This window comes from Hyperolius riggenbachi, chromosome 6 (genome assembly GCF_040937935.1).
Source record: "Hyperolius riggenbachi isolate aHypRig1 chromosome 6, aHypRig1.pri, whole genome shotgun sequence".
NCBI lineage: Eukaryota > Metazoa > Chordata > Amphibia > Anura > Hyperoliidae > Hyperolius > Hyperolius riggenbachi.
This window is the reverse complement of record NC_090651.1, coordinates 44,619,159-44,642,352: the sequence shown is the minus strand read 5'-3', so window position 1 is coordinate 44,642,352 and position 23,194 is coordinate 44,619,159. Positions and strand designations below refer to the sequence as shown.

Here is a 23,194-nt window from a genome sequence, read left to right as displayed (position 1 = left end):
AGAGCGAGTGCGATCCAAGTAAAGCAACAGAGCTAGCAGGATCCACTGCTCTTTCCGCCAGAGCAAGTGCGATCCAAGTAAAGCAACAGAGCTTAGCAAGATCCACTGCTCTTTCCGCCAGAGCGAGTGTGATCCAAGTATAGAAACAGAAGGAGCTACCAGTAGCAACAGCTGCTCTGGTTAGCACCCAACAGACAGACAGAACAGGCAATACAAGTATACAACCTGACTGAACTAGAGGGATGTCTAATACAGCCCCCAGAATTAATCTAAGTTAGCTAACAATCCAACAGAGAAGGCTGACACTCCAGGAATGTGTTTACAAACCGTTATGACCAGCGAAGCCTTCTGGTCAGCAGCAGGCTTTTATACTGCCAGCCCTCAAACGAGACAGCTGAGCAATTTGCATGTATGCAAATCTCTCAGCAAAGCAACTCTGAAAGTTGCAAGATGAAGCCAGGTCTCTTTTCCAGAGATCTGCATCTCTCAGACATAAGGAATGGTCAAACAGCTGGCTGCCTGTGCAGCCAGCAGAGCGGATCATTATATTAGCTCAGGAAACATATATTCCCATTCACCAATTAGTGCTGCAGCAGATATTGCCAGAGGTGTGTACAGGAGCAAGCCCAATCCTGCACGGCACTGCTTCTGCTACAAGATGTATATCTACAGACTCGTGGCTTAGATTAAGTCACAGAGGACGTAGATATACTGTAGTGATGTTGCCCATCGGGGATTGTGACCTGATCCCCTTAAGCAATATTGCTGGGCTGGGTTGCAAAGACTTGAGTCTGCTGTATAGCTGACAACATTTAATGTTGCTATGTAAGGGGCCGGAATGGTACAATGGAGCGGCATGTGCGTGATGTCATGCGGCGGGCGGGGAGCAGCATGCACAAAGGAGGTAAGTTGATCGTGGAGGAGATCTGCGCTTCTGTACACATGCCTGATTATCAGTTGCAGCTGTCATTATCGCCTGCCTCAGCCAAACTTAGGTCAAGCGTGGAAGCCTTAAAGGACTACTCCAGCGAAAAAAGGAAGCAGTTACAACCGGCAGGTTCTGGACTAGTCCATCTCCTCATGGGGGATCCTCAGGGTTTTCTTTGTTTTCAAAAGCATTTCCTGAATGGCAGTTTAGCTGCCAAAATAGTAAGATTGCAGCCAGCCTCCCTACTGACTTGCACATTGTTTTGGTTGTTAGACTTAGTAACTGCTGTGCAGGAAATGCTTTTAAAAACAAAAGAAACTCTGAGAATCCCTCATGAGGAGATGGACTAGTCCAAAACCTGTCTGTTCTGTCAGATTTTAACTGCTTATTTTTTTCGCTGAGGTGGTCTTTTAATGGGCTGAAAAGTCTACACCTCTGAGATACTCACTGATTAAAGCTAAGCAAACATGTTCTGATAATGGCCTCATGTGGTAAGCAGAACAATCTCTCCTCAACTAGAAATAAGTGAGATAATGATTGATTATAAGCACACTACACGCTCCATCTCAGATCAATTTCAGCAGAAGTCTATCAAGCATCAATGAAATCACTAACAGCAGAGCCGGGACAAGGTCCTCCAGCACCCAAGGCTGAGACACCAAAGTGCGCCCCTCCATCCCTCCCACCCCAGCCGTCACACACTGATTGCTATTAGACTAAGAGGTGCCCCAGGGCCCCCAACACCTTGTTCTCTGGTTATCTGGCTTGTAGTCACTGCCATGTATCCCCTTTCCTTATTACTCTCTGCTTCAAACACAATAGGGGAACGATAGCTGATTGAGTTGGGCTCCCCCACCTACACCGTGCCCTGAGGCTGGAGCCTCTCTGCCTTGGCCCGGCCCTGAGGTAGGGCAAAGCTATGCAGTCAACGATTCTCCACCACCTACTCCTTCCCCATCCATTCATAAAAGATTTTTCAACATGTCCAGTGACACGTTCGATCGATAAACTGCCAGAACTTAATTGAAAATAAGTCGGGAGCAATTATTTTCCAGATTTCGATCAAAGACTAAATCAGCCAGTAAAATCTATACACATATGCAGGGGCATAGTGATAGCCATAACAGCTATAGCAACTATTAATTTTCCTGTGTTTTTCCACAGTGCCCATAGACTGTTTGCAGTTACATTGCATAGAAATGTACACTGCCCAGTCAACTCATATCCCATAGGGTAGGAGCTGGTGGCATTACTCAAGAGTGCCTAGGTTTGATGGCCCCATCACATTTCTGCTATGGGACCCCATAGTCTCTATCTACGCCTCTGCATATCTGCATAACTCAAGGTGGGAGGAGGGGCTTCACCCCTGGACTCCAGTGGCAATATGTGTGCACTTTTTACAAGTGCTTCCTATTATGAAATGTAACATTGTATTTGCCTTATGGGCAGCAGCACAGTGGTGCAGTGGATAGCACTTTTGCCTTGCAGCGCTGAGTCTCCCTGGTTCTAATCCCAGCCAGGGCACTATCTACAAGGAGCTTGTTCTCCCTGTGTCTGCATGGGTTTCCTCCGGGCACTCCGGTTTCCACCCACACGTTGATTGGTTCCCCCTAAAATTGGCCCTAGACTACAATACATACACTGCACAATACATACATAGACATCTGACTATGGGAGGGATTAGATTGAGAGTTCCTCTGAGGGACAGTTAGTGACAAGACAATATACTCTGTACAGCGCTGCGGAAGATTGCACTATATAAATACTAATAATAATAACTCAAGCTGAAGAAACCCTCACTCTTTCCTCTCAGATCTTTATTTTCCCCTTAAACAAATACAGTTTATTGACGTTTTAACAGTTAAGGCAAAAAAAAAAAAAAAACACAGCTTTACAAAATGTATACAATGTGCATAATTCATCAAAGCTTTTACACCAGTATTCACCTTATCTATGTTACATTATTAAGCTCCCAAAGAGCAAAAATATAATTAACGCAAGAAAGGTAATATTGAAATGAAGTTAATCTGGAACAACTTACTTTGAGTGATTATTTTGCTTGTAAATGTGCTGAAAGGTTATTTTTTATCAATTAGGTGATAAGTAATCTATAAGAAGTTTTGTGAATAGAGACCAATCGAAATTATCTAGTGAAGACGTTTTATCTCATATTTGCGATTTCATATACAGTATGGAGGAAAAAGATAGAGGCTACGTTTCCACTGTAGTGTGACATTTTTGCATCCAAAAAATATTTTTCTGATTGGTGAAAATTCGCTTGTAATTCATTTGTATGCGTTCTTATGCAAATTTTCATATGCGTTTCTATTCATAAAATTTTCAATTTTCGTATTAGTCAAATATAACATAATCTGCCTAGTAACCGCTTAGTCATGACTGCTGGATTGCATGGATTTAATGAGAATTTTCACGTAAATAATGCGAAAATTTGCATAGCTATGCATTGCCTAAACAAAATATAGGTAAAAGGCTGCACATCCCTGACCCAATACTGTACAATTGAATGGTTTATCGCTGTGGCGCACACCGCCCCCCCTGGACTAAAATGTACGCCCGCATCCAAACAATGCAATACTGGTCTATGGAGAAATTTTAGCTTCCATCATAGTTTTGCATGCAAAAATATAATATACTGGACATCTGCACCAACGTTGAGGTAAATCTCCAGAGCAGATATCCTAACACTAAACTGACCTAAGTTAAAAGCAAATGTCTTTGCCCTGGCAGCAGCTATGCTAAAATGTGTAACTTACATTCAATACAGACAGCAGAAAACAAAGCAAGCGCTCACCAATATGGGCCGCATCTGAATGACTCATCACCTCATATGCACCGCTTAAATAGCTCAAATACACACTCAGCAATCAGACAGATGCAAAACATATGCAAACTAAATACTTACCATGCAAAACAGGATAGCACAATGGGTGCTGCTAGCCTGGTAGTTACAGGACTGTGGAAACAAAATATAGGTAAAAGGCTGCGCATCCCTGACCCAATACTGTACAATTGAATGGTTAATCGCTGTGGCGCACAACGCCCCCCCCCCCCCCCCCCCTGGACTAAAATGTACGCCCGCATCCAAACAATGCAATACTGGTCTATGGAGAAATTTTAGCTTCCATCATAGTTTTGCATGCAAAAATATAGATATACTAGACATCTGCACCAACGTTGAGGTAAATCTCCAAGGCAGATGTCCTAACACTAAACTGACCTAAGTTAAAAGCAAATGTCTTTGCCCTGGCAGCAGCTATGCAATGCAAAGCATTGTATGAGCATCGTACGAGATGTCCGAAAAAATGATGCAGGATGTCAGATTTTTTTCACATGTATAAACGCGTATGAAAATTTGCATTACATGGAAACAGCCTCATTCACTACCATTAGTTGCCAAACCAACGCACAAGTGGAAACTTAGCCAGAGGGTTCAATGACAGTACATTGTATGTAACGGAGTAGTCCATATAGGTGGTTCAGACAAATAGGGTGCTATTTCACATATAATAAAGTGTTTATAGCCAGGGTGTAATATCTTCATGAGCAGTGCACTCTTGCAGGGGGATTAACCTCCCTGGTGTTATGATTATTTGCAGGGCACGGGAGGGTTTTTTTTGCCCAATTTTTTTTTAACATGTAGCTAGCCTAGTGCTAGTTACATGCTTCCCCCCCTCCCTGCGGCGTCCGCCCAGCCCCTCCGATTGCCGCCAGCGCATAATCCCAACAGGAAATCCTGTTCTGAACGGGATTTCCTGTATGGGCTTCCCCCGTCGCCATGGCGACGATTGCGATGACGTCATCGATGACGTTGTGACGTTAGGGGGAGTCCCGATCCACCCCATAGCGCAGCCTGGCCGTAATTGGCAAGGCTGCGCAAGGGGTCTGCGTGGGGGCCCTCTTTCGCGGCGGGTAGCGGTGGATCATCGGCGAGCGGCGGCGATCGGAACAAACACACAGCTAGCAAAGTGCTAGCTGCGTGTTTAAAAAAAAAATTATGCAAATCGGCCCACCAGGGCCTGAGCAATCCTCCGCGGCGGCATAGCCCGAGCTCAGCTCGGGATTACCGCCAAGAAGGTTAAAGGCGGGTCTTCCATCTATCCCAGACCACATGCAATTTTTTTATTGCTCCTCGGTGTGTATATACTAGGTTTTCTATAGGGTAAGGCTGTGTCTACTCGTTTAATCCAGCTCTCAAGTCCTCTCAGACCTTTACTTTTGGAATGTATGAGTTTCGGCTATAACCTGTCATTTAAGATCCACTAATGAGACTTCTGCACAGATTAATTGTAGGCCTGTGTTTGCTTTTTGAAGATAACATACATAATACAGAATGCCAGCGCAAGGTCCCTGATCATAATTGATGAGTTGGGAAGAGGCACCAGTGCGGAAGAAGGCATCGGAATCTGTTACGCAGTCTGCGAACATCTTCTCGCTACAAAGGTATCCTTGTCGTTCCTGTGCTGCAGTTCTGAGAGCAGCCTGCAGAGGCCACTATTCCTCGCCGCTCACACAGGAGGCTCGCCTGCTTACATGAGCTTTCCATCAACACTGGGGTTATCTCGTGACACCATTTCCGACAAGTAAGATACAGAAACCACCAGCGGAACGTCACTGTGATGGATTTATATTGTAAAGGTGCCACAAGGGAGATAAGAGAGATTCTGTCAATCTGGAGGTTACGGCAGGACTTTGAGAGCAGGGATGAATAGAGATGGTCGGTGAGATGCTAATAGTGTCAGCTTGCATGCAGATGTAATGCAAATTGTATGCAGCCTGGAACTGAGACAATCAAAAATAGCAGAAAGTGCATTTGACTGGCCTGATTTCAAGCTGCATTCAATTCGTATGCAAGTCACAATTACATAGTTTGGTTGAAAAAAGACATTTCTCCATCAAGTCCAACTAAAAAATAATAATAAGTAAGCATTAGGTACTCCTCTCTCCTGCACCCTCTCATATCCCAGTTGATCCAGGGGAACGCAAAAATCCTACAAGGCCTGAGCCAATGAAAATTTAAAGACCACCTTCAGCCAAAAAATGGTCTGACTGGCAATACATATATGTAGTCTAGGCACTGTGTACAGTTAGATGAACATATAAAGTTTACATCTGATACATCATAGTGGATAGAACAGACTCACATTTATATATATAAGTAGCACTTCCTTATTCCTCCTGAAACTAAAAGCATTGTGCCCACCTCTTCAGCCTGGTTAACTCCCCTGCCCCTCCCTCCCCTGCTGTCTGCCTGCCTGGATCACATTACTTCTCTTTTCACAGTGTGTAGGTGAGAGAAGAGACAGGAAAACTGCAGCAGCCTGTCTTATCGTGTCCGTTTGCTATAATTCTTATTTCAGATGTCTGTCTGTCTGCCTAGATTAGATCACATGGACATGAGAGGTGGAGTTATGACATCAGCCCCCTAGCATCCTTTGCACCTATGGTTTGGAAAGAAAAAAAAGGGCCCAGGGCCCAGTTTCACACTGGGGGCTGAGATTTCAAAACCATGTGTGTAATATGGACAGGGCCGGATTTACCATAAGGCACACTAGGCACGTGCCTACAGGCGCCGTACCGATGAGAGGCGGCTCTCCTCTCTATGAATCTACCCCTGCCGACATAAATTACAGCTGCCGCCAGCAAAAGCTTCACTCCTTCTGCATCTGCTGCTGTGGAGGAGCTCTCCGGTTGCTCCTCTCTCTCTCCCCCCTCCCTCAGATGATAGTATGCAGGCAGCGGAACATACTCCCTGGCCCGCTGGCGCCTGCTGTGATCTGTACCTTACCGGCAGTGTCCTTCTATGCTATGTCTTTAAGGTCCCCGCTTGATGAGATCATCAAGCAAGGACCCCCAATGCAGGAGGATGAAGCCGCTTATCATAGTCGCTGTCTGCAGGATGGGATGGAAATAAGTGCTTCTGTATACTATCTCTGAAGGAGCCAGCCAGGGAGGGAGAGGATGGACCGGAGCGCTCCTTCATCATAGCAGGGGTCTCTGCAAAGGAGTACAAGAGCACAGCAGTGATGTCAGCCAAGCTAGAGAAAGGAAACATGTGCCTCCGTGGATGATCGCCGCTGCCTGAAAGGCTGGAGCCGAAGAGAGAAGAGGGAGTGTGATAGCATCACTCACAGCAGCTGTGGAGCAGCGACCTGACAAGGCTGTGGTGAAGTTGTTTTTTTTTCCCCCTTTTAACTTGCTGCCTAAATGTCAGGTGGGGGAGGGAGGACAAGATGTACGTGTAATGTGTGTTTGTACTTTGTGCATGTGTGTGTATATAGTTTGTGCGTGTGTGTACTATGTGCAAGTGTGTGTACTGTGTGTGTGTATGTGTGTGTGTATGTATACTTTGTCTGTGTGTACTTTCTTTGTGTGTGTGAGTAGTGTGTGTGTGTGTGTGTGTGTGTGTGTGTGTGTGTGTGTGTGTGTGTGTGTGTGTGTGTGTGTGTGTAGTTTGTGCATGTGTGTGTACTGTGTGTCTGTGTGTATGTATACGTTGTGTGTACTTTGTATGTGTGTGTGTGTACTATGTGTGTGAGTAGTTTGTACATGTGTGTGTACTGTGTGTATGTATACTTTGTCTGTGTGTACTTTGTATGTGTGTGTGTGTACTATGTGTGTGAGTACTTTGGGCATGTGTGTGTACTATGTGTGTGATTACTTTGTGTGTGTGTGTGTGTGTGTGTGTGTGTGTGTGTGTGTGTGTGTGTAGTTTGTGCATGTGTGTGTACTTTGTGTGTACTATGTGTGTGAGTACTTTGTGCATGTGTGTCTACTGTGTGTGTGTGTATGTGTGTAGTGTATGTGTACTTTGTGTATGTGTGTGTAATTATACTGTGTTTGTATGTATACTTTTTGTGTATACTGTGAGTGTGTACTGTGTGTTTTGGGTCCTGTTTCCATTAGGACGCAGCATCCGTCGTAGATGGCACCTACTCCACTACTGAATCGTTTAGCCCTGCAAAGGCTATAGTGATTCAGATATATGCTGCAGGAAACTTCAGCATGCTATGCAGAATCACATCGGCATGCGATTCTGAGTGCAAGCCCATTGATCGAATAGGCAGCTTTCCCTCTGAATCGCATGTGGGGAAATGCTGCAGATTTGGAACAGATTCAAACCTAATGGAAATGAGCCCTTAGTGTTAAAAAGGCATGCTTTATGTGGTGATGGGATTGGGTATGGAATGGTTATTGGCCAGGCCGCAGTGTGCCTGGGAGGAGGGTTTTAACTAGGCCAGGCGCTGCTTGGGAGAAGTGCGCGGGGGGCGGCAGGGGGTCGAGACTGAGTCGTCCTGGAATTAAGGTGCGCACACACCTTTGATGGACGTCACTCTTCAGAGATCAGGACCTGAGCCTCTTGGGCAACATAGCTGAGCTGGGCTCTGTGTTGTTATGCAGGAGGGGCGCGATGGAGGGATGTTGAGTGGCACGTGCGTGGCGACTGGGGGAGCAGCATCTCTGGGAGAGAGTAGATCCGCTGGGCGGATTGCTTGCAGGTTGGAGGCCGGGTGCTGCCATAAGCATCTCTGATTAACGGCTTAAGTCAGGGGTGTGTAAGCTTTATGGGGGATCTTGTCTAGGCCACAGGTGGCCTTTATATAGGGTGGCACACAAAAGACCGGCCCTGCTACTTTTCTCATGCACAGGTTTACAGGCAGGCGCTGGTCCCCGTGCACCTCTTGCTCAATCCCTGCTGTGTGTGCCCAATGCGGCTTTATTAAAGCCTGTGTCACTTTTATTTGCTGCTGTACGGTTAACACTCGTGTAAGTGAAGGCAATACAGGCTTCAAACAAGCTGGAGAGGACACAGCAGGGACAAGAGCAAGAGGCGCATGAGGACAGTCCAGCCAATGTTTGCCTGCATACTTACGTTCCTAACAGGCAGCTGGGCCAGTCTTCCCTGCACCACCCTGTACTTCATAACGGCAGGGCAGTGGTTTGTTGTCACTCCTGCCTTTTAGCGTGCAGCTGCGTTCCTCCATCAGGGTCCTGAATGCATGCAATGCTACATTGGGAGCCTCTGTAGGAACATTGCTACATGCTGAATGGCTGCAGTGCAGAGGAGACCAGAGCACCTGGACTTCCAATAGGTATTTTGTGCCCCACTGCTCTGCTATTCAGATGGCAGGGAAGAAGCCACACTCCCATGAAAAGGGGACATGGTTTGGGGGTGTGGCTTAAACTTAGGGGCGGGGTTTAGGGCGCCAGAACTTCTGTGCCTATAGGCTCCTGAGCTGTAAATCCGGCCCTGAATATGGATTCCGGGGGTGAGAAAATCACACTTTATTATGTGTTTATATATCTTGGCAACTTATTAGGTTTAAAGCAAACTGTAATTTATAATTTAGGTACTCTTTAAGTCAGGCATGTCCAAAGTCCAGCCCGGGGGCTAAATGCGGCCCACTAAGCCTTCTCTGGGGGCCTCCAAAGCTCTCTACAGTTGTCAAAGGGACCCTGAGCAGACTGCGTGGGTATGCATTTAAGTATACTCACGAGTACATGTTAATAACCCCCCCCATCTGGCCGGTGTAAATTGCATTGGGGCTGGCTACTCTCAGCAGTGTCGCGCTGGGACCCCGGAAACGAAGCCGGATCCTCTCGTGCAGTGAGCACGACTTGCTGCTCATGCACAAATAGGCTGAGAGGAGGAGGATGGAAGGTGAAGCATGAGCAGACCGCATGATCCAACTTCTGCCTCCAGGGTCACAGCGTGACTTTGCTGAGAGTGGCCTGCCTCAGTGCAATTTACACCGGCTGCACTGGGACGGTGGGGGCAGAAAACCGGTAAGTGCTAACTGCATACGGTATATGGGTTATTTCCCATGGAAATGTTTTATTTGACAAAGTGTCACAGGCAGAGTTTCATTTTGCTAACTTGGCCCACCAGCACTCTCAAAAAAGGTGATATGACCCTTGGCCTAAAAAGTTTGGACACCCCTGCTTTAAGTTAAGTTTAAATTCCTTTCTGAGGTGGCAAGCAGATGAAATCCCTGGATCAAATTTGCTGGGAATTTACTAGCAATTATGGCCGCAGATACAATTCAATGCTAGGAAAGCATCCAATCCTCTTGAACCTCCCTGCACGCATTTTAATGTGAAAAATGCATGCGCAAAAAAACCCAGAACCCCACCTTAGAACTGCTGGCCGATCCTGATTTTCCCATACCATTTTCAACTATTTTTCTCTGGACGAGCCAGGCCTGTTCATACCGCCAGGGAAGTTAAACGCAGATATAGAATTTGTCGTAACTACTTACTGTGGTAAAATATTCAACATTTTAACAACTCTTACTATAAAGAATCCCCTCCCTAAATAGATGGCAAAATGTGTTTTACTCCATACACATATTAAGTTCCCTTGTTCTTTTTACAAGATTAGGGACAAAAAGCTCATCTGACAAACTTTTGTATTGCCCTCTCATGTATTTATACAAGTTAATAAGGTCTCCCAGAGGGGGTAGTATAGTAGTATCTTGTGATTTTATTTGCTTTGGCTGCTGCTGCTTGGCATTGAGTACGGGTGTTTAACTTGTCATGAACAATCATTAATTATTTCCATCTCAAGAAATGAGCTTCAGATTTGACATTGCGTCCAAAAGTCCTTAAATCTGAAACTTAGGCCCCATTCACACTTGCGTTTTGCCTTGCAAACGGACCGGATCCTGATCGGATCAGGACCTGATCCTGATCGGAACCATACGGTTCCGATCAGGATCCGATCAGGATCCGGTCCGTTTGCATCAGGCATGCATCAGGCTGCCATCAGGATCCGTGGGCAAAAAATAGCGAAATTAAATAAAAAAATGTTGTGGTCAGCAGAAGGTGCACCTGGTGCACGTGTAGAATCAGGTTCCTCCGCTGTAGGCCTCACCTCCACCTCCGACATTCTGCCAAAACAGCTCCAGCACGTCTGTCACTGCTGCTTCACTCCAGACATGCTTGGCCCATGTGTCCCCATCCGAAATGGCCGCTTGGATACGCATAGGAAGTGGGGTAGAATGTCAGGTTTTTGTAGGCAGTGTGTTCTGTGCCTTCCGTTCCCCATTGGTTTCTGTGTGCCTGATGGTGCTGTCAGGCTCCGGTCAGGATGCGTGGGCCGGAGATCCGGACCCAAAAAATAGCGCATGTTGGAAAAGAGTCCGGATCCGATCCGGCTCCGGTACGTACGGAACGGACGCGTGTGAACGTCCGCATAGACATTACATTGCTATGCGGAACGTACGTTCCGTTTGTACAGTATGCGTTCCGGATCCGATCAGGAAAATCCTGATAGCGAACGCTAATGTGAACCGGGCCTAAGGCAATCATTCTAAAGCCCTGATAGGCTGTCAGTCAGCAGAAAGGTGTGGCTTTAGCTGACAGGGCATTCTCTTTACTTCATGCATGCCTTTGTGATCCGCCATGCAATGTAAAAGTAATGCATGGGTCTACCACAAGTGTCCTCAGTGTAGCTATTGTCCCCGCCATCCCTCGCATGTATCGCAACTACTGCTGCTTCCTCCTCTGATGAAGCCACGGTAGCTGCCATACATGTGGGGGACAGTAGCTACACTCAGGACACTTGTGAGAAGCGGCCAGGGCCATTTCCAGCCCTTTTGTCACTCCAAGTAAGAAGTGCTCCTTTAACCCCCCCCCCCCCCCAAAAAAAAAACAAAAACAAAGCATGCACATTAGAAACAACCCGCCAATTGCATTTCATTGCACATCCCCTCCATGCATTCCCCCAGCTAAATGCAGAGTATAGTGCAGCAGAAGCTGTGCTCTCACCTCTCCGCTGGAGTCCAGTGTTGTGCTTCCGCTTGTCCGCTCGCCTCTGTGCCTAGTGCCCAGCATCTCCTATTGCATGTAGTATGATTACAGGCTACATAAGGAGAGTGAGGGGCCAGCACTAGAGGGAGCAGGAGACAGACAAGACAGTCACACAGGCACAGCATTGGACTCCAGAGGGGAGGGGAGGGGAGAACACAGATTCTGCTGTGCTATATTCTGCATTTACACACTTGGCTGGGGGGTGCAGGAAGGGGATATAAGGAAGCAAAAAGGGAAACAGGAGCAGCCTAGGCACAGTGGGAAAGAGGAATGCACGGGGGTAAGGGGGTCACAGGTAGCACAAGGGAACAGGAGGAGGCACAAGAGGACTGAAGGAGGCATGGGGACAGAGGGAGGGACTGAAGGAGTCACAAAGGGGGAGAGAAGGAGGCACAGGGTGACTGAAGGTGGCACACTTGGGGACAGAAGAAGGCACAATGGAGGACAGAAGGAGGCACAAAGGGGGACTGGAGGAGGAACCGCGGGGCAGAGGGAGACAGAAGGAGACACAAAGGGTGATTGAAGGAGGCAGAGGAGGATTGAAGGAGGAACAGAGGGACAGAAGGAGGCACAGGGAGACAGAAGGAGGCACAAAATGGGGGCAGAAGGATCCACAGTAAGAAAGGGGGGTGCGCAGGGGGCAGAGGTAGCACAAAGAGACAGGAGGCGGCACAAGGGAATATAAGGAGACACAGAGGGAGGCACAAAGGGGTACAGGAGGAGCCTAGGCACAGTGGGAAAGAAGGATGCATCGGGGAGGGGGGCACAGGTAGCACAAGGAAACAGAAGGAAGCACAATGGGGCACAGAAGGAGGCACAGGGGGACAGCAGGAGGCAGAGGTGGCACATGGGGACTGAAGAAGGCACAAGGAGGCACGAGACAGAAAGACACGGGGGGGGGGCAGAGGTGGCAAGGGGGACAGAAGGAGGCGCAGAAGGGTACAGAAAGAGGCCCAGGGGGACAGAGAGCGGCACCTTGTGGTGTCTGCTCTCCAGGGAACTGCAATGCTGCTGCTTCTCAGGACACAGAACTTCCTGCTGCTGCACACACACCTATCAGAAGCAGGTGATAGAACACCAGCGGGGGCGGGGCTTAGTCAGAGTGGGGCTTCATATATGGGTGGGGCTTGATCTAGGAGCATGGCAGACCACTGGCACGCCAGGCAATGGCCTGGAATTTCTATGCCTAAAAACTCCACTGGAAGCGGCCCTTGGTTTATATGGAGCGTGTAGGCTCTTGATTTATGCTATATGGATATCTCCTCTTTTGCATATCACTATGATGTTTACTCATTCAACACTTCTTTTACCCTGAAAATCGCTTTTTATTTGACTTGGCATCTGAATTTCCTCTTTCAGGCTTTTACTCTCTTTGCCACCCATTTCCTGGAGTTATGTCACCTTGGTACAATGTATCCAAATGTAGAAAACTTTCACTTTGCTGTAAAGCACTCAGTGAAGGCTCCAGGGAGAGAGGATTCTGTCATTTACACCTACATGCTGGTGAGAGGACACACCAAAGAAAAGAATTATGGTAAGAATCACCCATGACTCTGTACTACTGACTGATTGCTGAGAGTTATAACAATCTGTTGCTATTTTTACCACAAGCCTCAAGTCCCAAAGGACAGCTGAAGTGAGAGGGATGTGGAAGGCTGCCATATTTATTTCCTTTTAAACAATACCATTTGCCTGGCTATTTTGCTGACCATCTGCCTCTAATACTTTTAGCCATATAGACCCTGAACAAGCATGCAGCAGATTTGGGGTTTGATTCACTAAACCGTGATAACCCAAATATCACACCTTATCAAAGATATCACACTTTATCAAAGTTAACACACCCTATTAGAGTAGCATAGCGAGCACTACGAACTTATGCCTGCTAACTGGCAATGGCACTCGTCCTGCCCTGAGCCCCTGCGGGTTCGTAGAGCTTGTTATGCTACTCTGATAAGGCGTGTTAACTTTGATAAGGTGTGATATCTTTGATAAGGTGTGATATCGTTGACAAGGTGTGATATTTGAGTTATCACGGTTTAGTGAATTAAGGTGTTTCTGACATAATTGTCAGATCTGATAAGATTAGCTGCATGCTTGTTTCTGGTGTTATTCAGACACTACTGCAGCCAAATTGATCAGCAGGATGCAAGGCAACTGGTATTGTTTAAAAGCTAGTAAATATGACAGCCTCCATATTCTTCTCACTTCAGTTGTCCTTTAAAGAGAACCCGAGGTGGGTTCTAAGAATCCAATTAGCATACAGAGGCTGGTTCCGCATACAATGACCAGCCTCTGTTGCTATACTGTTTCCCCCCAGCCCCCCTCTGCGCTCTGCTGTCCCCCATTAATCAATGGCCGTGCTGGCGACACGCAGCGTGTCGCCAGCCTGCTGTTTACATGTGAAGTTTCAGTCTGCAGCTCCCCCGCCTTCTCCATAGCGCCGGTCCCCGCCCACGTCCCTTCCCTCCAATCAGCGGGGAGGGAAGGGAGGCGGGCGGGGACCGGCGCTATGGAGGAGGCGGGGGAGCGGCAGAGACTGACACTTCACATGTAAACAGCCATCGCCAGCACGGCGATTGATTTATGGGGCATAGCAGAGCGCCTTGGGGAGAGACGGTATAGCAACAGAGGCTGGGCATTGTATGCAGAGCCAGCCTCTGTATGCTAATTGGATTCTTAGAACCCAACTCGGGTTCTCTTTAAAGGACAACTGAAGTAAGAGGAATATGTAGGCTCCCATATTTTTTTCTTTTAAACAATGCCGATTTCCTGACTGTCCTGCTGAGCTTATTATGCTTTTAGCCATAGACTATGAACATGCACCTCAGATCACACTTGAGTTTGGCTATATTTGTCGCATGCTTGTTTCAGGTGTGAGATACAGACACTACTGGTGCATGAAGGATCTGCAGGACGCCAGGCAACTTAAATAGTTTAAGCCGGTGTATCTATGTTTTGCAGGACTTCAGTTCCTGCCCAGGGATGTAGATAACCGTCTATTAAAGCCAGCGGTCGCCGCTCGATCCCGGGCGCGTTCTTGCTGCCGATCCTTAGAGGGGAGATGAGTGAATAGAAATGCTGTTCCCCTTTATTAATCTAAGTCCCCGTGTCAATGATCGCCGGCATCAATGAGACGCCACGATCATTGTAACTACCGAAGTATGCATTACTTTCCGTTCGCTTACTTATAGTATGCTAACAGGAAATAATGCGCGAGGACATCGTGTGGGCAAATAGTAACATTACACCTACATACATTTATTTTAATTAAAAGACCCACATTTACATTTAAAATGAACACCTTACCTCCCGCACTATCCCATAATTATCCAAATAAAAATTTTGCATAAAAAAAAAAGTTGCAATAAAAAAAAAAATACATAAATAGTTACTTTAGGGACTAAACTTTTTCAATATGTATATCTAGAGGTTATATTACTGTTAATTTTGAAAATTTGGGCTTGTTAATAGTGAAGGACGCAAAGCTGAAAAATGCACCTTTATTTCCAAATAAAATATTGGCGCCATACATTGTAATAGGGAAATATTTTAATCGTTGCAATAACCAGAACAAATGGGCAAATAAAATTTGTGATTTTTATCCACAGTAGAACGTTTTATTTTAAAACTATAATGGCCGAAAACTGAGAAATAATGATTCCATTTTTCTTATTTTTTTCCAGTTAAAATGCAGTTAGAATAAAATAATTCTAAGCAAATGTACTCCCCAAAGAAAGCCTTATTGGTGGCGAAAAAAAAGTTCTAGATCGTTCCGTTGTGAGTAGTGATAAAGTTATAGGCCAATGAATGGAAGAAGCGCTGACAGGTGACAATTGCTCTGGTTCAGAATGGAAAAAAACCCTCAGTAGTGAAGTGGTTAAAACAAAATAAATATGTCAGCCTCCATATCCCTCTCACTTCAGGTGTCGTTTAAAGCGTATGGAGATGTTGATTTTATCCCAATGCAGGTAGGTAATATTCCAGCCCTTAGAGTGCATAAGTGTGGAGGTCCAGTAGACGCTATCAATCAAACTTTGACTTATGACAGCCAATGAAAAAAACTTTTAAAAAAGCAAATTGCGTACTACAAAGTGTAGAGATGTTTTAATGAAGCCTTAAAGAGAATCTGTACTGTAAAATTCTTACAATAAAAAGCATACCATTCTATTCACTATGTTCTCCTGGGCCCCTCTGTGCTGTTTCTGCCTCTCCCTGCTGCAATCCTGGCTTGTAATTGCCATTTTTATGCAGTGTTTACAAACAAAAGACATAGCAAGTGATAGGCTGAGAGGCGCTCAGTGTGTGAGTCATACAGAGTGTACAGGGGGCCTGGAGACCCTATACAGCTATACAGCTTCTATCCAATCACAAGAAGCACAGCACATTCCAGCCTGACTGCCTCAGCCCGACAGAGCCGACAGAGGAGAGAAGATTAGATCATATAACAGAGATAATACAGCCACTGTGCAAATAGGAAAGGCTGCAGTTAGACAGAGCACATTAGAACAGCTATAGGAACATATAGGATAGAAGAAATAAGGCTCAACATTTTGTTACAGAGTCTCTTGAAGAAGCAGTAGGGCAGAAAATGAAGAAAAGCCACCAGCAGCCTCATGGCAGCAAAAGAGGCCAACATGGAAATAGTTCCCCCTCTCCCTTTTGCTGCACACATGGTACCCTGTGCACCTGTATAGGCCACACATGTGAAAGACCAGCCCTGATTGTGATCTGATAATAAATGAAGTACATTATCCTAAACTCCTACGCAGAGGTACTAAGGTGACCCCGCTTACTCAAAACTGAACCTGCTTCTACATTGACAGTGCAAATGGAAATCCTTGCCCATCATTATAACAACCTGGCTAATGCTGGGAATATACGGTTCGTTTCTGCCATGCGTTTCCTCTCTTGATCATTTTTGCTGCTCCATTCTGCAGTCGATTCTCTTATCTTCCGCTCATTTTTCTTATCTTTTTCCTTTCATTTCTATCAGAAATCGAGCGGCGAAAGCATCAAAAGGGAGAACGGACATGTCGGAAATTATCTATCGAACCATCTAATCACCTAAAAAAACAAACCGTGTATTCCCAGCATTATGCACATGGCATACATCTGCCATTATCCAGACATGGGATTGTGACCTTCTGGTCTCAAGGCAAACCTGAAGTGAAAATAAACTACATAAGTAATTGTATCAGCACAACTAACGTTAAATAGAACTAGCCCCTAGGGTTCCCCTTTGTCTAGATAACAACACAGAATTGTAACAATAAACACAAGACAACAGCATCTATATACGCAGTATTGTGCAAATAACCACGCCCCTAGTTTTCAACTGATGTACACAGGGAGCGGAGGATGCTTGCCACGATTGCCAGTACCTTGAGCCAGTGAGCTTTTTGCACTCGGTACTGATAACAGTGAGAAGCGGGACTTCCGCCTCAACGGCCAGAGCCAATGCCATCACTTGGCATCAATTATGCTTTGGGTGGGACCACCAGTGGCAATCGGGGATCGCTGAGGGCATCTACAGGTACATGTTGCCATATCTTTTACATATCTGAGGCCTTTAGTGTTTGTCTTGTGTACATTACAATGCTTTTTTTTTTTGGGATGCTGATGTGTTGCCAATCAGGCAGCAAATGTGAATTCTAGGGGCGTTGTTATTTGCACAGTACTGCTTATATACATGCTATTGTCTTGTCTTCATTATTACCATTCTGTGTTGTTACCTTGACAAAGGGGACCACTGGGGGCCCCGAAACGATTCCTTGGTTATGTGAATGGATAATTGTCACGATTGCTGAATAAACAAGGAATTGTTTATACTGGAGTGTGCCGACCCTCTGGATGGTTCGTTTTTCCTTTTCTGGTCTTGCACCTCAGGAACGGTGTGCAACTTCTATTCTCTGCTATTGCTTGCTGAAGGTCTGATTGGCGCAGAAGGACAGCGAGGGAGCACTAAGCCTGGAGGGGTTGGAGGAAGCCCCAGGTATGTATATATTTTTTCTCCTGTGCTTCACTTTAACTGAAAGAGAGGCTGAGGTGGGCACACAAAATAAAAAATGCTACCTGATCCAGGGGCTGGTCGGATCAGGTAGCCTCCATCCCCATCGCTCTCTGCTGCTCCATTGGCCTGCAACTCCACACTCTCACTTTCGTGACCTCTGGGGTCACGATGCTGGAAATAGAGAGAGAGATTCTCTCTCAGCTTGCAGGGAGGCAGGAGAGTGGCAGAGGGCGTGGCCAGGAAGAGACAGCTGCCCAATGGCAGCTGGAGAAAGCCTGCAAGAACGCCCCCAGTGGGCGTTATGAGCAGAGAGTCCCTCTCCTCCCATTACCCTTTGGAATAGTGACAATTATTTTCACTAATTTTGGGAGGCTATAGTGTGGCAGTGGGGGGGGGCAGAGAGGCAGAGAACATTCCTCCGTGTCCCATCTGCCCCCACACCGCCTCAGGTTCTCTTTACCTGATTAGTGAAGCAGAACTTCTTCACGTTGCATTTTGCTATTCGTAGCCAAATGTAGTTTTGTTTTCTAAGAAGCAGGTGGTAATGTTCCCAAACAACACGCCAGACACTGCATACACTACAAACAACGCTGAGCTTGGAAATGCCACTATTTGTAATAATGCCAGACACTCTCACAGCACACCACATGCTGCCCAAATAAATGTACATCTTCCCACAAACAATAATTACATTGACAATCCTCAGCTTTCTTTTTACTTCAAGAGGGCTTTTTCGTTTCCAGAGTTTAGGTTTTCCGGTTGATCGTTATGGAAAGCGCATTTTTTTTTTTTTTTTGTTATTGAGGTTTTTAGGATTTTGTGTAAATCACTTATGCGAATATGCTTCACTGTTTTCAGGTTTAAAAGCCTCTTCACTTTCCTCGCTGCCAGATTCCATAATAAAGGAAGCCTATGACATCTCCAAGCTTGTGGCAAGCAAGATCCTGGTACAAATGCTGTTTGTCAACTAGTTTTTTTCAATAGACATTTAGGGCCCTTTGTACAATTCATGTGGTGCGTCCCCCAAAAACACTGCATCCCATCGCCGAAGTAGTGATAACCCTATGAGGCATCACATTGAACACAGTACGTCGAGATCTGTCGTAATGCCGCTACAGCTGCAGTGCGTCGTGCGCAGTGAACCCGGAAGTGGTGCATTGGAAAGTATGCCTCACAGTATGATCGCACCGCAGCAGTAACGTGTGTTACAACGTTTTGGGACTGTTTCGGTGTGATAATATAAGAATCGCACCACAATGTGGCACATCAAGTGTAAAAGGGGCCTCAAAGGGATACTGTAGGGGGTCGGGGGAAAATGAGTTGAACTTACCAGGGGCTTCTAATGGTCCCCCGCAGACATCCTGTGCCTGCGCAGCCACTCACAGATGCTCCGGCCCCGCCTCCGATTCACTTCTAGAATTTCAGACTTTAAAGTCTGAAAACCATTGCGCCTGCGTTGCAGTGTCCTCGATCCCGCTGATGTCACCAGGAGTGTACTGTGCAGGCACAGACCATACTGGGCCTGCGCAGTATGCTTCTGGTGACATCAGCGGGAACGAGGACACGGCAACGCAGGCGCAGTGGTTTTCAGACTTTAAAGTCTGAAATTCCAGAAGTGAACCAGAGGCAGGGCCGGAGCATTGGGGAGTGGCTGCGTGGGCACAGGATGTCTGCGGGGGACCATTAGAAGCCCCGGGTAAGTTCAACTCATTTTCCCCCGACCCCCTACAGTATCCCTTTAAAGGACATCCGAAGTGAAAATAAACAAAGGAGATAAACAATTGTATCTATCCTCCTTCTAAAAATGACTTTAGTTATCCCATAGTTTTATTTTATATTTAAATCTACTTTTTAATTTTATACTGTTTCGTGACCTCTTCTCAATGACACATTCATTGAAGTATGCCAGAGCTAAAATCCTTTTTATCTCTTTCCTGCTCTCAGAAGCCATTTACTGTCAGGAAAGTGTTTTATGGCTGCAATTCCTTATCACTGAGGGTTATGCTGTAGTAGTCTAACCCTGTCCCAACCCATACAGAAACTGTAATTTGCATACCTGATTTTTAACTCTTTCAGACAGAGAAAGAAAAAAAGGATCACGGCATAGTTATTTTTGTGCTTAGCACTGTACATGCATATATCTGTCTCATCACGTCACATGTCACCTCGGATGTCCTTTAAGTTTTAAATACCTTAAAATTAGTTTGCTTACAAATTCTGATTGGAGGAGGCAGAATGTAGTGTGAGGGCACAAGAAATGTGGGAAAATGTAAATGGAGGATAAAATTGTAACAGTGCCCATACAATAATTGATCTTCCCTGGCAGATTCAATCACTGTGATCGAATCTGCCAGAGATTAATGCCCCAACATGGCCACCTGAATTCCGTACTGTACGGAACATACTTGAGGTTTTAGTTCTCTGTGATTGATCTTTGAACACCCTTGAGAGTGTACATCTGTACCTTTAATTGCTTACTCTAATGAGAGTATTGTGAGCTATGACTAAGGAGTGATTGTACTCCGATATGCGTGAGCCAATATGCGAGACTTGCATTTTGAAATAAAGATTGGACATTTTAAATCTCCAGTTCTGACACATTCTGCTGGTTTGGCTAAACCTGGATCCAACTCCTGGGTGGACTGTGAGTGGTGAGCAGTGTTTTCTTACACTTCTGTGGATGGAAGATTTCACCCAGGGGGTGCTGTTTCAGGGAAATGGGACGCAAGAACAGGAAGTCAGTACAGCGCGCAGGACCTGCCGGCTAGTGAGTATTTCTTTATCAGCGCCGTTGTTCGTGCACCCGCTGCTACGTCGCATCCCCGTCGCTACATCACCCCGCCTTCCCAAAAAGCGCAACAGCGGGGACCGGGAGAGGAGAGGGAAAGCTCTATGGGACCCAGAGCCTCCCTCTCCTTCGGTGAGTATCTGACTTTTTTAATTTACATTTTGGTTCCCATTAGCTTTAACGGGGAGAAGTGGGGATAAAGACGATATCACATTCCCACGCACACCTCTACCCTGCAATAACAAGACGTCTTGATAGTTAAAGGGGTACTCCAGCCTAAACAAACATACTGTCATTAAGTTACATTAGTTATGTTAATTAAAATAGATAGTTAATATAATATTTTACCAACACTGTTTTAAAAGAACAGGCAAATATTTGATTTCATGATGGCAGCCATCTTTTTGGTTGAAAGGAGGTGACAGGGAGGATGAGACACAGTTCCAACTGTCCTGTGTCCTGAGCACCTCTCCCAGTTGCTAGGCAACGTGAATAACAACATAGGAAATCCCATCATGCTCTGCACAGCATCAGGGAAAAAAAGCCTGGGCTTTTTTCTTTGATGGGTGGAGTTTAGCTAAAAATGCAGCTAAAAATGATGCTTTGGTAAGAAAAACAAAGTTCTGATGCTGTGAAACTGTTAAAGAAACACCAAGCCTTTTCAGTGCTGCTGAGTAGATTTTTAGTCTGGAGGTTCACTTTAAGCACAGCCAGTTCACCCTGGACTTTGAAGGAGATATTAAAACCCATCATGTGGTTTTATCATGATATATTGATTATGACCTACCCTGGGTCGTTCTCATTAAAGTGAGTGCCGAGCCTTTGTGCAATGTCACACGTACAGAGATAATAGCCGCAATATATCTCTCATAAATCTAATAGCACAGATGATGTGCTTCTACAGCACCACTTTGTTACTGCTGCATGTCTGTACAGTGCTGTGGCATTTCAGTGGTCCAATCGGAATCCCCAGAAGGAATTCCATATGAACGATTCCATTTGGTTCAGATCAATGGACCAATGCTACACCCTGGCAGAAAATTCAAAGATGCTTATGCTGTGGCTCCTACTCAGTGTTAAGATGCCTGTGTTTCCCCGAAAACAAGCCCTATCTTATATTTCAAGCATGCATGAAATATAAGCATTCACTCGAAAATAAGCCCTAGCTGTATACCAGTAGAAAATCAGATGCTAGCCTATGGGGAGGTGTGCAGTCTCTTACCGCACCTCCCTTGTGGCTGCCTCCCCCTCCATTCACCTAAAAACTGGCTCCAATTTCCTAACTGCGCCCTTTGACCCAGTCGTGGTCTTATAAATTCAGTACTGGATGACTAAGACCAAAAGTTATTCAGATACAAATGAAATGGCATTCCAATACACAAATTCTGAACGTATTCTTTTTTTTCCCCATTTTCTGACAGCAAAAACAGAGCAGCTCTCCAGAGAGTGTGAGGCAGACAGCGGCCTATCAGTTAGCACTTAGACTCGTACAGGCAGCAAGAAACTCCAGACTGGACCCCGAGGGTCTGAGGTCTTATCTGAAAAAAATGAGGAAGAAATACTACATGGACTGTAGTGCTGCTGACCATCTACTTGCTGAGCCAAAGGAGTGAAGGTTTGCCTGTGGCACACACATATATGGTATACATCACTGATGCTAGAAACGGTTACTATTCACAATAAACACAATCAAAACACTCTGAACAATTGCTTTTTTGTCATTTCCCTAATCTTGTAGTGGGAGACACCATTTTGTAGCTAAACTCTGGGAAAAGCTTTTAAAGGAAACCAGAGCTGGAGAAGAAAAAAGAATCGATACTTAACCGGGGCTTCCTCCAGACCCATAAGCACATGTGAGTCCCACGCTGTCCTCCCGCGGTCTGCTGTTCAGCCTCGATCAGCCCCGGTAACTGGCTCAGTCACGCCATTTGTGGTCTTCTGCGCATGTGCACGAGGTCCACGCATGCGCAGTGGACCCAGACTGAGCCAGTTACTGGGACTGATCGCAGCTGAACGACAGACCGCAGGAGGACGGCAAGGGAGTCAGAAGTGCTTATGGGGCTGGAGGAAACCCTGGGTAAGTATGGATTCTTACTGCCTCTCCAGCTCTGGTACACTTTAAAGTGAATGTAAAGGCAATATAAAAATGTCAGATACTCGCCTAAGGACAGGAAGGACTCCGGATCCTATAGAGCCTTCCCTGTCTTCTCTTGCTCCCTACCACGGTCACTTCTGTCTAATTTGGAGGCTTCAGAAGCATTCATGTGCCCGAGTGCTTCTGAAGACGGGCAGCTTCATAGCGTGAGTGCAGCGCGGTACAGAGGCACCCATCTTCTGAACTCGGGGACACGAGTGCTTCTGAAGACGGGCAGCTTCATAGAGTATGTGCAAGAATGTGGCCCGATCCTGCACACGTTTGCCCACCCCTGCGCTACCCTAAATTGTACAGTAATTTTACTTTGAGTCCAGAGTACTTTTATAAAGGAACATTCCACTCTTGCTGAGGAAAACTTAGTGTTTTCAGTTTAGCTCTGTACTGTATATTGCAAGGATTAAGGCTGAGACATGTTCTGCTGTTATATAGAAGTTGTAAATCTAAATCCCAGGATCTGAGGAGGGGGAATTGCTTCCAAAA

The 23,194-nt window shown here is 46.0% G+C and overlaps 1 protein-coding gene across 3 annotated transcripts in view; it reads left to right on the top strand.

Moving 5' to 3' along the window:
• MSH4 (mutS homolog 4) overlaps positions 1-22,266 on the top strand; it is a 97,128-nt gene extending 74,862 nt beyond the window's left edge. For 2 of the 3 annotated variants that reach the window (XM_068239200.1, XM_068239199.1), the window contains 4 exons: positions 5,261-5,389; positions 13,118-13,292; positions 18,630-18,718; positions 21,981-22,266. In XM_068239200.1, coding sequence (XP_068095301.1) covers positions 5,261-5,389; positions 13,118-13,292; positions 18,630-18,718; positions 21,981-22,172 — 585 coding nt within the window. In that variant the 3' untranslated portion in view covers positions 22,173-22,266. The remainder of the gene's footprint in view (positions 1-5,260; positions 5,390-13,117; positions 13,293-18,629; positions 18,719-21,980) is intronic. The other variant, XM_068239201.1, reaches the window with a different exon arrangement.
• Positions 22,267-23,194: the final 928 nt, after the last annotated feature.